This window comes from Sinocyclocheilus grahami, unplaced genomic scaffold, assembly GCF_001515645.1.
Source record: "Sinocyclocheilus grahami isolate Dianchi unplaced genomic scaffold, SAMN03320097.WGS_v1.1 scaffold150.1, whole genome shotgun sequence".
Taxonomy (NCBI): domain Eukaryota; kingdom Metazoa; phylum Chordata; class Actinopteri; order Cypriniformes; family Cyprinidae; genus Sinocyclocheilus; species Sinocyclocheilus grahami.
This window is the reverse complement of record NW_015505329.1, coordinates 2,510,216-2,523,204: the sequence shown is the minus strand read 5'-3', so window position 1 is coordinate 2,523,204 and position 12,989 is coordinate 2,510,216. Positions and strand designations below refer to the sequence as shown.

General features: G+C 37.1%; 1 protein-coding gene across 1 annotated transcript in view; it reads right to left on the bottom strand.

Annotated features, from left to right (window-relative positions):
- Nucleotides 1-3,189: 3,189 nt before the first annotated feature.
- The window catches only part of fxyd3 (FXYD domain containing ion transport regulator 3), a 14,391-nt gene continuing 4,591 nt past the window's right edge, over nt 3,190-12,989 (bottom strand). The window contains exons 2-8 of the mRNA XM_016281552.1: nt 6,745-6,795; nt 6,510-6,545; nt 6,358-6,381; nt 6,163-6,237; nt 5,032-5,068; nt 4,882-4,925; nt 3,190-3,849 (exon numbers count right to left, since the gene is read on the bottom strand). Of these exons, the coding sequence (XP_016137038.1) occupies nt 3,830-3,849; nt 4,882-4,925; nt 5,032-5,068; nt 6,163-6,237; nt 6,358-6,381; nt 6,510-6,545; nt 6,745-6,778 (270 nt within the window). The 5' untranslated portion in view covers nt 6,779-6,795 and the 3' untranslated portion in view covers nt 3,190-3,829. The remainder of the gene's footprint in view (nt 3,850-4,881; nt 4,926-5,031; nt 5,069-6,162; nt 6,238-6,357; nt 6,382-6,509; nt 6,546-6,744; nt 6,796-12,989) is intronic.

Genomic DNA, 12,989 nt, shown 5'->3' with positions numbered 1-12,989 from the left:
GTTAAGGCTGTTAAATAGAGGGGAAAATACATTTTTAAAAAAATTTACTTCTAGAGCATTCTTAAACTTGGACCTCATTTTATTGAAGTAGAAATCCAAGCACCAGAAGCAGCCCACACTCAGCCCACAAGTTTTCTTTAATTGAAAAATATGCATTTTATCATATTATTACACAAACTATGCTGTTTTGACACTGTTGCAGTTAATGCTTCAATGCTAAACATTGATAGGCCTACTTCATTAGCTTTTCGAAATAATCCATTAAACACTTAGCGATTTGAGGAACAATATTACACAACACCGGTACGTCCGCGATTTGATTTTGGCAAATCAGTTTGGGCGAATGCAATTTATTGATCATGAGCCCAAAATTTAGCAAGGCAGGAAAACATTGAATCTACCTGAGGGGAGACGTCTTTCACTATTGTAAGTTAAGGCTGTTAAATAGAGGGGAAAATACATTTTTAAAAAAATTTACTTCTAGAGCATTCTTAAACTTGGACCTCATTTTATTGAAGTAGAAATCCAAGCACCAGAAGCAGCCCACACTCAGCCCACAAGTTTTCTTTAATTGAAAAATATGCATTTTCATTCATTCATAGGCTATATGGTTGCAATAATAGCCATTTTAGTTAAAAAAATTTAAGTGCATTGACGTTTCATAGACGTTCAGTTGTTATGCTTTCAAATTTCTTGCCAATCAGTTTGGGCGAATGCAATTTATTGATCATGAGCCCAAAATTTAGCAAGGCAGGAAAACATTGAATCTACCTGAGGGGAGACGTCTTTCACTATTGTAAGTTAAGGCTGTTAAATAGAGGGGAAAATACATTTAAAAAATTTTTTACTTCTAGAGCATTCTTAAACCTGGACCTCATTTTATTGAAGTAGAAATCCAAGCACCAGAAGCAGCCCACATTCAGCCCACAAGTTTTCTTTAATTGAAAAATATGCATTTTCATTCATTCATAGGCTATATGGTTGCAATAATAGCCATTTTAGTTTAAAAAAAAATGTAAGTGCATAGACATTTCATAGACGCTGTTATGCTTTCAAATTTCTTGCCATTTGTATGTATGTAATTTAACAGTATTTTCACCTCCTAAATTACTACGCTACTTGTTCAGTCATGATTTTATAATGGTACAATTTACTCAGGCCGATGACTTTTTTTTTGTGTGACATTAAAATTCTTTTTAGAAGGTTAAGCAAAACAAATGTGATTATTTCTGAGAACTTTTTAACTGCATCCAAGCACCAGAAGCAGCCCACATTCAGCCCACAAGTTTTCTTTAATTGAAAAATATGCATTTTCATTCATTCATAGGCTATATGGTTGCAATAATAGCCATTTTAGTTTAAAAAAAATGTAAGTGCATAGACATTTCATAGACGCTGTTATGCTTTCAAATTTCTTGCCATTTGTATGTATGTAATTTCACAGTATTTTCACCTCCTAAATTACTACACTACTTGTTCAGTCATGATTTTATAATGGTACAATTTACTCAGGCCGATGACTTTTTTTTTTGTATGACATTAAAATTATTTTTAGAATATAGGTTAAGCAAAATAAATGTGATTATTTCTGAGAACTTTTTAACTGCATGCAGACATTATGGTACAGTAGGCCTACAAATATTTTGTTGGAGATATGCGAGCACAAAGTAATAGATTAAAAAATGTATAATAGAAAGCGCAAAGGCGGCGCTGAAAAGGCCAGTAAAATAATAATAATTAAAAAAACAAAGCTGTAGAAAAATATAATGAATTACAAGTCTGTAGAGAATGGTGTGCTATTGCAGACTTATATACTGAAGTTTTAATTACATTATTGTAATACCTATAGTCAGTTTTGCTATAGTAAGATTTGCTTTTGATGAAATGACACACTGACACTGTTATTCAACAGTCCAACCTCTAAAAACTGAATCATCTTTTCAAGTGTATTTCTTTGGAAAATCCACAATATCCTCCACTTGCTTTGTGACATCTTTGAAGAAAGTGGGGGATGATAACAGATTTGTTTATGACAATGAGGTGGTAAACCAGCTCTAACCCTGAGGTTTCATATCTCTAAAATCATAGCGAGAAACACCTAACCCCAAACCACCTCATGCCAGTGAGAGTTTGCATGCGTCTCGACTGCATTCAGGTTATGCACACAGAAAAAATAGATCACCAAAGTTGTGGTTCTCCACAACAATATATGGAAACATAATTCAAACTGCAACAACATTTATACAAAACTAGACATTTTAGGCAATTTCCAGTATTTTCTCTGATGTGGTCAAAAATATTCCCCCCAGTTTTTTTATTAACTGTTAACACTCCAACCATGCAACACCTCTATTCTTCCATGTTATAAACAGTTTGCAAAAAAATTGAAAAAATGTATGATGATTAATAGCATCAAGATGATCTTCTTTCAATGGTGTGAAACAAATAATTATGGTTCTGTTCTTACAGCCAGAGTTATTATAGTTAACTAAAACTAAAATGGAAATAAAACGTAAAAACCATTAAAATTACTCACAATATATCACTTACAATATATTAGTTGAAATAAAATATAAAAAAAACTTATTTCAGCTAGTTGCCAAGGCAACATTTGTCATTTTAATTTAGTTTAACTTTTGATGTAGCCTACTAAAACTCTAACTAAAAGAAAAATATTAAATTTAAAACTGATTCAAAAAATGAATAAAAACTATATGTTACTAATTTAAAACTGCATTACAGCACATACCAAACAATCTTGCTCAGAACATTTGTTTGATTTTTGAATTATAAATGTAGAATAATGTTGTCGAAATCAAAATGTGTATGAACATAACTGTATTTCACATTGCAATCCGGATTGGCACTTGTATTCCGATTATAGTTCCTGTGTAATGCCTAAAAAATATCAGTGAGTAGAGGGCGCTATTGAGTAAATTTTGTTTACACCACCATTATTCTCCCAGTCACATTTAGTTTTCACTGTTTTATCTAGCTTCAGCTGAATAGCTTCTTAAAAACATTTCACATGCATGAAAAGGATGTGAGAAATAACAGGTCAAATGATATAGCTAAATTCTTGTCTGATGCTTGCCTTAATCATGCAAAATCCACACAAATCTTGTGCTCGTCTAAACATCAGGCTGTCAGTCAGCTGGAGACAGAGAACAGAAAACATTGATACAGGTGTTTTTTGTGTCTTTTAGTTTATTTTAGTGTATATTTGACTTTTTTTCACACAACAGATAAAAATAAACTCTTAATACTACTAGCATGTCTGTGATGAATAGTCTGGAAATGAAAATAAATCAAGCACATGACAATATTGCAATGTAAATATGATAGCGTGATCTTTTCATGTTTGTTTTTTTATCTAGTTACTCAACACCAAAGCAAGTTTGAACAGTAAACTACTTCACACAGAATGCAACAGTGTAATATTATTGGATGGATTCACTACAGCTTACAGTAATATTTGGTTAAAGGTTTCTTTATGAGACTGATTCAGTACACTGCCATTGAAAGTCTTCCCTTACATGCCTACATCCAACATAATTTTATACAATTACTGACAGGATAAAAAAACAATTCACATTAAATTTTTTGGTAATCAATTTATATTAAATTATATTAAAAAGACACATCTGGCATAAAAAAAAACGGTATATGGATTTTCACCTTCCTCCTCTAGAGCAGATAGGTAGTGAAAACACAGAAAACCTTCGTATCAGGTTCCTCGTCTTAAAGAGAAATGGTTTCTCTGATAAACCAGCACATGGGATAAAGGCGGACCATCTCTTCTGACTGGTTCAGGTCAGTCAGCAGGTTTTTAGCATTCACTGGCCCTTGCTGAAAAACAGAAATTATTCAAAGTAAAATGTACATGTTCATGATATGAAATACAATAGTTTATCAATCGGGGTCATATTTTATAATTTTCATACATTATTTTTTAAAAAGAATATAAATATAAAATATTATATTAATTATCACCTTTATTTTATCTTTTTTTTTTACTTTTGTATTATTATTATTATTATTATTATTATTATTACATTTAAATGTATATGTATTTGTAAATAAAATGATTTTATTTTTTCATATCATATTTTTTCAATTTTAGTGATTTTAAATTATCTTTATAGGTGAATAAAAAAATAATTATAGCACTTAGTTTATTTACTTTCTTTTATTTTTACCCTTGATATCCGTTTATAATGTTATATTTTTATTAATTATATTTCTGTGTTGCAATGTCCAAATTCCTAATTTAGTTTTTCATGTCTAGTCATCTGTCTGAAATCAGAAAGTTGCAGAACTACAAAATATATTTTTTGCAGCTTAATTAGGAAAAAATAAAACATTTTGTTTTGAGGTCTGCATGTGTCCATTGTACAATGAACTCTTTAATCTCAAAAGATCAAGGACAATTTGACACCCCTTTAAATAATTTTAACTTTAATTAGCAGAAGTTTTTAACTCAGATCTAATTCTTTTATTCTATACTATAGACAACGAGATACTGAATATATAATAAAATATTTTATGTAAATATTTACATAGCACATCTTTGTATCCTGTTTCCCCAACCCCACCCTCAGGGATCATGGAATGTAAATACACTCAAGGGAGAATGTATGACTCATCCTGGAAACCATGTACGGGCTCACCACTGAGCACAGACCCACTGTATCCCACTGCATCACAGGGGCACTGGCTCAGCAATAATTATCAGATGGATTTCACATGGCCATCAGGCCACACAGGTTTATAGTGTTTTATAAGGGAACTTGAGGGGAGAGTGCTGACTTATACCAGCACTGGCTTCATTTTACTAGTTTATTGGTTGTAAACAGCACAGGTAGATGATGGCTGTCATACCTGTGTCGTTGAGCATCGCTTGAGCGTTACTTCCTGTCCTCCTCCTGTCAAAAGAGAGCTGTGCTGTTAGAGCTACACAGTTTCTATTCTTTGATGCACATAAACGTAAAACAAAATAATGTAAAACTTAAAAATGTATTCTCTTTATACCTCTTGTCCTGATTGAATTTGCATCTGCAGTGGCCACCTGGAATAATGACAGAACACAGGATGTTTTTCAAAAATATGTCAAGGTCACATTTAACCTCAAGATGTAAAAAATAAAAACATGAATCTGAGCACACAAGCAAAAGTTATTGTATATTTCAGCGCGTCTGAATATTGTCAGATTAACAGACTATGTAAATAAATGAGGAAAATCCAATGTGTGCTTTTTAAGGATTCAGTGTCTGCTGTTGATGGTTCAAAATATGCACCCAAGCCTCCATTACTAATTAGTCAATTCGATAAACAAGAAGTTAATACTGTGTAACTTACATTTTAAACACAATATTGCCAGTTAAAATGAATACAAATAGTTACAAAAGTCCTATGCAAAGCCAAAACAGAATCACTGCAACAAACAAGTGATGTTTGTTTCTTGATGATTTGGTGGAATTTGTTGAATGATTCAGTGTGTCTATATTGAGTAACTTACATTTTAGACACAATAGGCCTATATTGACAGTTACAATAAATAACAATTGTTAAGTAGTTCTAAACAAATCCAAAACAGAACCGATGAAGACACAGTAGTGGTGATTAGTTTCTTAATGATTCCGTGAAATTGGTTGAATGATTTAATGACACTCTATTGGTGGAACTATGTAACATGATTTAGTACATTCATTTTAGTACAAGATATAAAATAAATGTATATATATATACAGGTGCATCTCAATAGATTAGAATGTTGTGGAAAATAATTTATTTCAGTAATTCAACTCAAATTGTGAAAATCGTGTATTAAATAAATTCAATGCACACAGACTGAAGTAGTTTAAGTCTTTGGTGATTCATTGTGTAAATCATTGTGATGATTTTGGCTCACATTTAACAAAAAACCCACCAATTCACTATCTCAACAAAATAGAATATGGTGACATGCCAATCAGCTAATCAACTCAAAACACCTGCAAAGGTTTCATGAGCCTTCAAACTGGTCTCTCTTGGTTCACTAGGCTACACAATCATGGGGAAGACTGCTGATCTTGATATAACCTAGATATGTGTTACTCAGCTTGTCTGAGCATTGATAAAGTTAAAATCTGTTATTTGTAAAACTGAAAAGCACACACTCACTTAGGAGAATAGTGATGCCAATCAAACACAGAACTGCTGCCAAGATCAGACCTCCGACCCGAAGTCTGTGATAATCTAGTGTGAGGCAGAATGAATAACAATCAAAGAAAATTTGAAAGATGATATTGAGAACTCCTTGAGTATTATGATGGATTGTGGATGGGAGACTCAAACTAAAAGATGTGTGCAACTAACCAAAAGAGAAGGGGTCTTCCTCTGCTGCAAAATCCAAACCAGAAAAAAAGCATTAAAAAATGCATGTAACATTGTGTAATAATATTTTATCACAAGGATGAAAACAGAAAAAGAAAGAAGAACAGAAATAATTGAAATGTAAAATCTCTTACTTGTCTGCTGACCTTCTGCCAACACAAGGGACAAAACTACAAAAGTAATATAGTATATTAGCAACATAGTATAGTATATTAGTGTGCGTTCACATGAGTTTTTGAAAGGGGTAATTATTTATAGTTATTTGTGGTCCATAAACTTAATGCACCTACAATGCCTTTACAGTTCACTAAAGGTGAGTAAGAGACATGACAACAAGAAATGTTTTATGTACCAGTCAAAAATACTCACATGTCAAGAAAACTAGTGCCAAAGTCTTCATCATGACAGTGTGGATTTAACCTGCAATACAAAATTAGGTTTGCCATGAAAAAAAAATATAACATAGATGCACCTTCTCTATATTAAATAAAAAAATATTCCTATTTAATATGTTAAAGTATTTTGTAGGCCTTATTGTGCATGCATGATGCATCAATATTAGTCTATCATTAAATCTTAAAAAATTATTCGAAACCGTTAAAGAAAATGTATGCAAGTTTCTACCTTGAAATACCAGTTTTAAAACAAATCTGATGATGCAATGACTTCTAATAAGGCGAAAGGCTTTTTCTCTTTTGAACGGTTTCTCCTATTGCATTCACACACTTATGGGGAAACTCCTGTTTCCCTGATACTGAAGCCTGATTTGTTCACGTTCGTGTAGCTGCACGAATCAATGGCATTTCAATCCTCAAACCTCTATATAAGTCAGCTCTTAGCACCATTTTGTCAAATGTTCTCCTTCAGAGATGAAAATCATCTCCTCGCTGACTCTGCAAGCAAGAAGCCGAAGGAAGAAGGAAGAAGCTCAGCTCAGCCTGCTTCTTGCCACCATAGAAGGAGCCCCCGGCAGCGGAAGAATTTAGAAGCCTTCCCCTGTGGCCATCTGGCACATCTAAGAGCAAATTTCTGAGCAAATTTCCAGTAACATTGCTGCAGATGTCGCGCCACAAGTGTGGCTTGTGCAGGGAATCCCTGCACGATGCAGATGGGTACAGTGAGTGCATCGCCTGTCTGGGCAACGCCCACGCAGAGGCTGGGCTCACGGATATGGCATGCACTCACTGTGAGAGCATGAGTCTCACCCTTCTCCATTCATTAAAGAAGGCGATCTGCGGCACATACTCAAAAGAGCATTTCTCTTCTCCTCATTACCACAAATGTCTGTTGCCAGCCCCTGTGTGGATCTATGATGCTTAATTTCACATCCAGATAGCCCCCCATCACAGACCGTTTTTGAGATTCTCATTTGAGGGTGTGGCCTGTGTGGACAAAGTGCATACTGTAGACACGGCTCTTTCCCCTCTGAGACAGGTGGGAATCCGCATTTTGAACTACCTCGACAGCTGTCTGGTTTTAGCCAGGTCAGAACGGGAACTCATTGCTCACAGGTTGCTGCTGCTCAGCCACAATGGAGTGCCTTGGGTTGAGAATCAATTTAGCTCATTGTCTCCCAGCCAGCGAGTGGTCTTTCTGGGGACAGTTATCAATTCTGCCAGAATGCAGGCATGGATTATGCCGGAATGCTCCTTGACTGTTCAGCGGTTAGCGGCATCATTCAAATTAGGGACTTCACGTCCCCTCAAGACTTTCCAGAGGATGCTCAGCCTCATGTCGGCTGCTTCCTTTGTGTTTCCTCTGGGCCTGCTCAACATGCAAACCCTTCAGTACTGGCTCAAAGCCCATGTCCCATCCCACGCTTGGTGCCTGGGATGTTTTCATCTCAGGGTAACCCACCGCTGCATCAGAGCCATGGACCCTTGGAAAAACTCTTGCCTGTTTCAATCAGGCATCCCTTTGGGACTGATCTGCAGAAGGAAAGTGGTCACAACAGATGCCTCCAACTTGAGTTGGGGAGCTCTGCATGAGGGCAGACCGGCGTCTAGCTCCTGGTCAAATCTGGAGCAGCGCTTACACATCAACTGCCTCAACATAATGGCGGATATTCTAGCCTTAAAAACCTTCCTGCTGGACTTAAGGGGGCACCATGTCCTGGTCCGTTCGGACAAAATGTCTCAGGTGAATGCTCCCTTCACAGGTTGGCTCGACGCCTCCTTTTATGGGCACAGGGCAAACTCCTCTCACTGAGAGCAGTTCATGTGCCGGGCAGACTGAACCAGGGGGCAGACATGCTGTCCAGGGAAAATGTAGCTCCAAGTGTCCCACGTACTAACCTTTCTACAAGAGCTGCTGGATAAGGGGCGCACCCCTTCCACTCTCAAAGTGTATGTGGCAGCCATCACGGCGAATCATTCTCTCGTGGCTGGCCGGTCAGTCCGCAGAAACAACTTAGTCATTAACTTTCTGAGGGGAGCTCGGAGATTGAATCCACCTCGCCCTCATACCGTGCCGACTTGGTACTTATCTGTAGTCCTCAGGACTCAATGGACCCTCTCTTTGAGCCACTCCAGTCGGCCGACTTGCAGCCCCTGGCGCTTATGACCACCCTCCTTTTGGCTTTAGCATCGGTCAAGCTAGTCAGTCAGTGCTTCCTATCTTGAGTTTGGGCCTAACGAATGTAGAGTAGTCCTTAAACCGAGACATGGCTATGTGCCGAAAGTGCTCTCCACTCCATTTAGAGCACAAGTCATCACCCTTCTAGAGTTACCCAATCCGGATGGTGAACAGGGTACCAATTCACTCTGCCTGGTACTGGCTTTTAGAGTGTATGTCGAACGCTCTGGCCTGTTTAGACATTCAGAGCAGCTCTTGGTGTGCTTCAGAGGCCGCTCTAAAGGGCTGCCGGTTACGAAGCAGAGACTATCTCGCTGGATAGTGGATGCTATTGCCTTGGCTTATGCCTCAGCGGGCTTGCAGTGCCCTGTTGGTGTGAAGGCCCACTCCACCAAAGGAATGGCCTCCTCCTGGGGTTGGACCTGCGGGATTTCTATCGGTGATATTTGTGCGTCCGCTGGCTGGACGTCACCGTCTACCTTCTCCAGGTTTTATAACTTGGAAATCCCTGGACTGTAGACATGGATTTTGTCCGCTTAATTCTACCTAAACCCCTTTGTAAGTGGAGAGGGTTATGTTATGTAGTCTTCAGCCTAAATGGCTTGGGTGTCATTATTGGCTCATGCTTACAGGGCTGGGCTCGCAGAGCGGCTTCATTCTGCACTTGCTTATAGCATGGTGATATTGGACGCTTTCCCCATAAGCGTGTCAACGCAATGGGAGAGACCGCTCGAAAGGGAACGCTCCAGTTACTAACGTAACCTCGGTTCCCTGAGATATGGTAATGAGTGTTGCGTAGGCTGCCATGCTATAAGGCTGCACGCAAATCAGTGACTGTCGCTTCAGTTGAAAGATTCTGACGAAATGGTGCTAGGAGCCGACTTATATGGAGGTCAGCTCCTCCCTTTTTGGCAAGTTGTAGTGCCATTGGTCACAAATGTGGCTTCAGTATCAGAGTAAACAGGAGTTTCCCCATAAGCGTGTCAACACAACACTTGTTCCCTTATCTCAGGGAACCGAGGTTACGAAGTTTGGTTAGCTGGTACAAAAATCTGCAAAAAGGGCGGACTGCTTTATGGCAGCAACAAATTCGGTAGTGCTATATTTATGACAGTGAATTCCACTCACTTAACTGTAGGGGGCTTTTACAGTTGCTTTAATCAAAAACTATGATTATAAGAGAATTATTTCTTCCACCTCTCAAACGACTTTCCTTTTTGCTGACGTCACAAAGCCCTCTTCATTTTTTAATTCCTCCACTCCAGCCACTGGACTTTATGATCCATTCATTTTCAAAAGCCCCTCCCAAAAAAATGTTCTCACTGAATATCCTTTTTTCTCTCTGACATAAGTCAGATTGACTAATGTAAAATGGATTGTTAATGTGAGTTTAAGATTTTCACATTTAAACAAGGAAAATAATACTGTTAGGATCGAAAAGAAGATTGTGTATCTGTTGCGTACATGAGAGCTAATTCGCATTATGCTTTGCAATCCATTCTAATCCATTATGCTCTAAATATAACATGATTCCCCTTAATGTCTGAATTATTGTCCTCTGCCAGCTTCACATCAACAAAAATGGGGTAAATCAAATGATCACAATCCCTGCCAATGCATCTGATCTGATTAAACATACTGGAGCAACAAATATCAGCTCTGAGAACACAAAGCAGACTTGGATCTAATTTCAGCAAAGGCCTGGAACATCTCGGCAACAAAACATTCATACACCAAACAAAACAGCTGCCAGGAAACGTGTCAAAACACTAAACCCTTGCATATAAAAGATGACCTTTGAGCACATTCTCAAAGTGCTGGAGGTTTACATGACCTGACAGATGTAGATGCTGACTTATGTCTACATCATAATTAAAAGTGCACTGTGGAAACATGCTGGAGCACCATTTGAGCTTAGCTAGGATTTTCCATTTCGTCTCTGAGAGACCAGAAGGAATGCTGTGCCCATCCCTACCAGCACAAGATGATGTAACAATCTCCACTTTCAGCTTCCAGCCATGGTGGCAAAGAAGGGGAAAAATAATGGGTTCCCCAGAGACCTGCTGAGACAAAATAAAGTCCAGTATTTTAGGCCTTTCAGCAGAACAGTTTGTGTCAGTGTGAGCAGTGAACAAGGCAATGCTTAATCTAGAGCTTTTCAGAGAGGTTTAATAAATCCCTGCGTCTGTTTAATACCCTATTATCTTGACTATGAATTATCTAATTTCCATCTTCCTGTAAACATGCATGCCACATTTTTTGTGTCATGGACAACTTTTTATGTATTGAATTTATTTATAAAGTAGGCCTTCTTCATTTGATTAATCATGTAAGCCTGACCAGTTTGTTTATGTAAATCAAGTCAAATTAGATTCTGCATGCAGAACATGAAATTTGCAAACAGGTGCTTCTCTGATGGCACTGCCACATGTTTATTAAAGAAGTAGCGCACTAATTCTGTCATAATTTACTAATTCTCAAATATGGTTCCAAATGTTTATGCTGTTATTTTGTCTGTGTAACACAAATAGAGGATTTTTAAAGAATTTTCAACCTGCCCTAATGTCTATGCACATTTTGGATATAGTTCAAAATTGTGGCCCTGCTACTTTTATGTCAAAATGTTGTTCCTTTTTGGAGTTGGCAGACGTGGTTATCATGAACTGTCAGCTTTTTGTGGCGATGTTTAGTGTCTGCAGGTTATGTGGTTTCTTTAATAGCTAGATGGCGACATGTGACAGTCTTTTGTTTATTGTAATGAGCTATTAAATCATTTTCAGCCGATTCGTTAAAAAACGCTGATTCAATCATTTGATGCAGGGAACTGGTGGTGTGTCACGCTCGCAGTTGCGCTGTTTGGCCTACCAGAACTTCGCTTCCATATTTTCTCGTTCGAGACAAACAGTTTTGGCCTTCAGTGTTTTTATTATAGTGAATGTTTCTGTAAGTTGCATAATTAAACCAGCAGGTGACGACAAGTGACTGTAATTTGTAAAGTGACTATTATTAGCGAGCCACTGAATCATTCTCAACTGAGTTATTCAAAAACAATGATTCATCTTTTTTAGAGTGTAGCAACTACCCAGAACACCATAGAGACCACCTAGCAACCACATGACAACCTGCTAAATATAATTCAGAACACATTTGCAACCACATAGTGACATCTTGGCAACCGTAGCATCAAGGTGGTGAGTTGTACGGTGCAAAAACATCTCTGTCTGGATTATAGTTCACTAGCAAACCTCAAGGTTTTGAACAGACACTTAGCATCAGTCCTACTCTTCTCTCTCCTAGTTGAAGTGTTTATTTTTAGGTCATGTCTACTACTGGTTTCTTGACCAAAGTCAACCTAAAGGCAGTTATTTATAGGATTGCACATGTTTTGAGACACTGGATAACTAAACACTGAATAACTTTAAAAACCTTTTGAATTGTCAAGTTAACTATAGGATTAAATCATTTTCATCTGCCTCATAAATACTGGTGTAAGCAGCAAATTGTGCATTTGATTGGTTGGAGGTCTGATCAGTCTTCATTTTATGACATGCCTCCTTCTCTGCACTAATTTGATGAGTCTAGTAATTATTGCAAGCAACTGCTGATGTAAAGATCGGGTTTAAAGCCTGTTGTTCTGTGCTGAAGAGATGAGAGAGTTATATTAAAGTACCTGCATATATAAAAATATACAGTACAATGCAAAAGTCTTATACCATTAATATTTTCACCAACAAAAATGGTTTTAAGTCAGTTATTTCTCTTTTGCTGTAGTGTGTCAGTAAGAAATATCAGTTTACATTTCCAAACATTTCTTTTGCCATTAATTGGAATAATGATTTTAGGCCTTTCAGCAGAAAGGCCTTATGCACAAGCAGTCTGACAGCAGTCAGTGCTCCACTCAAAGATCTGATCTTACCTTCATCCAGTTTTGACCTTATAATTCCAAGGCGACTATATATATATATATATATATATATATATATATATATATATATATATATATATATATATATATATATATATATATATTTATATATTTA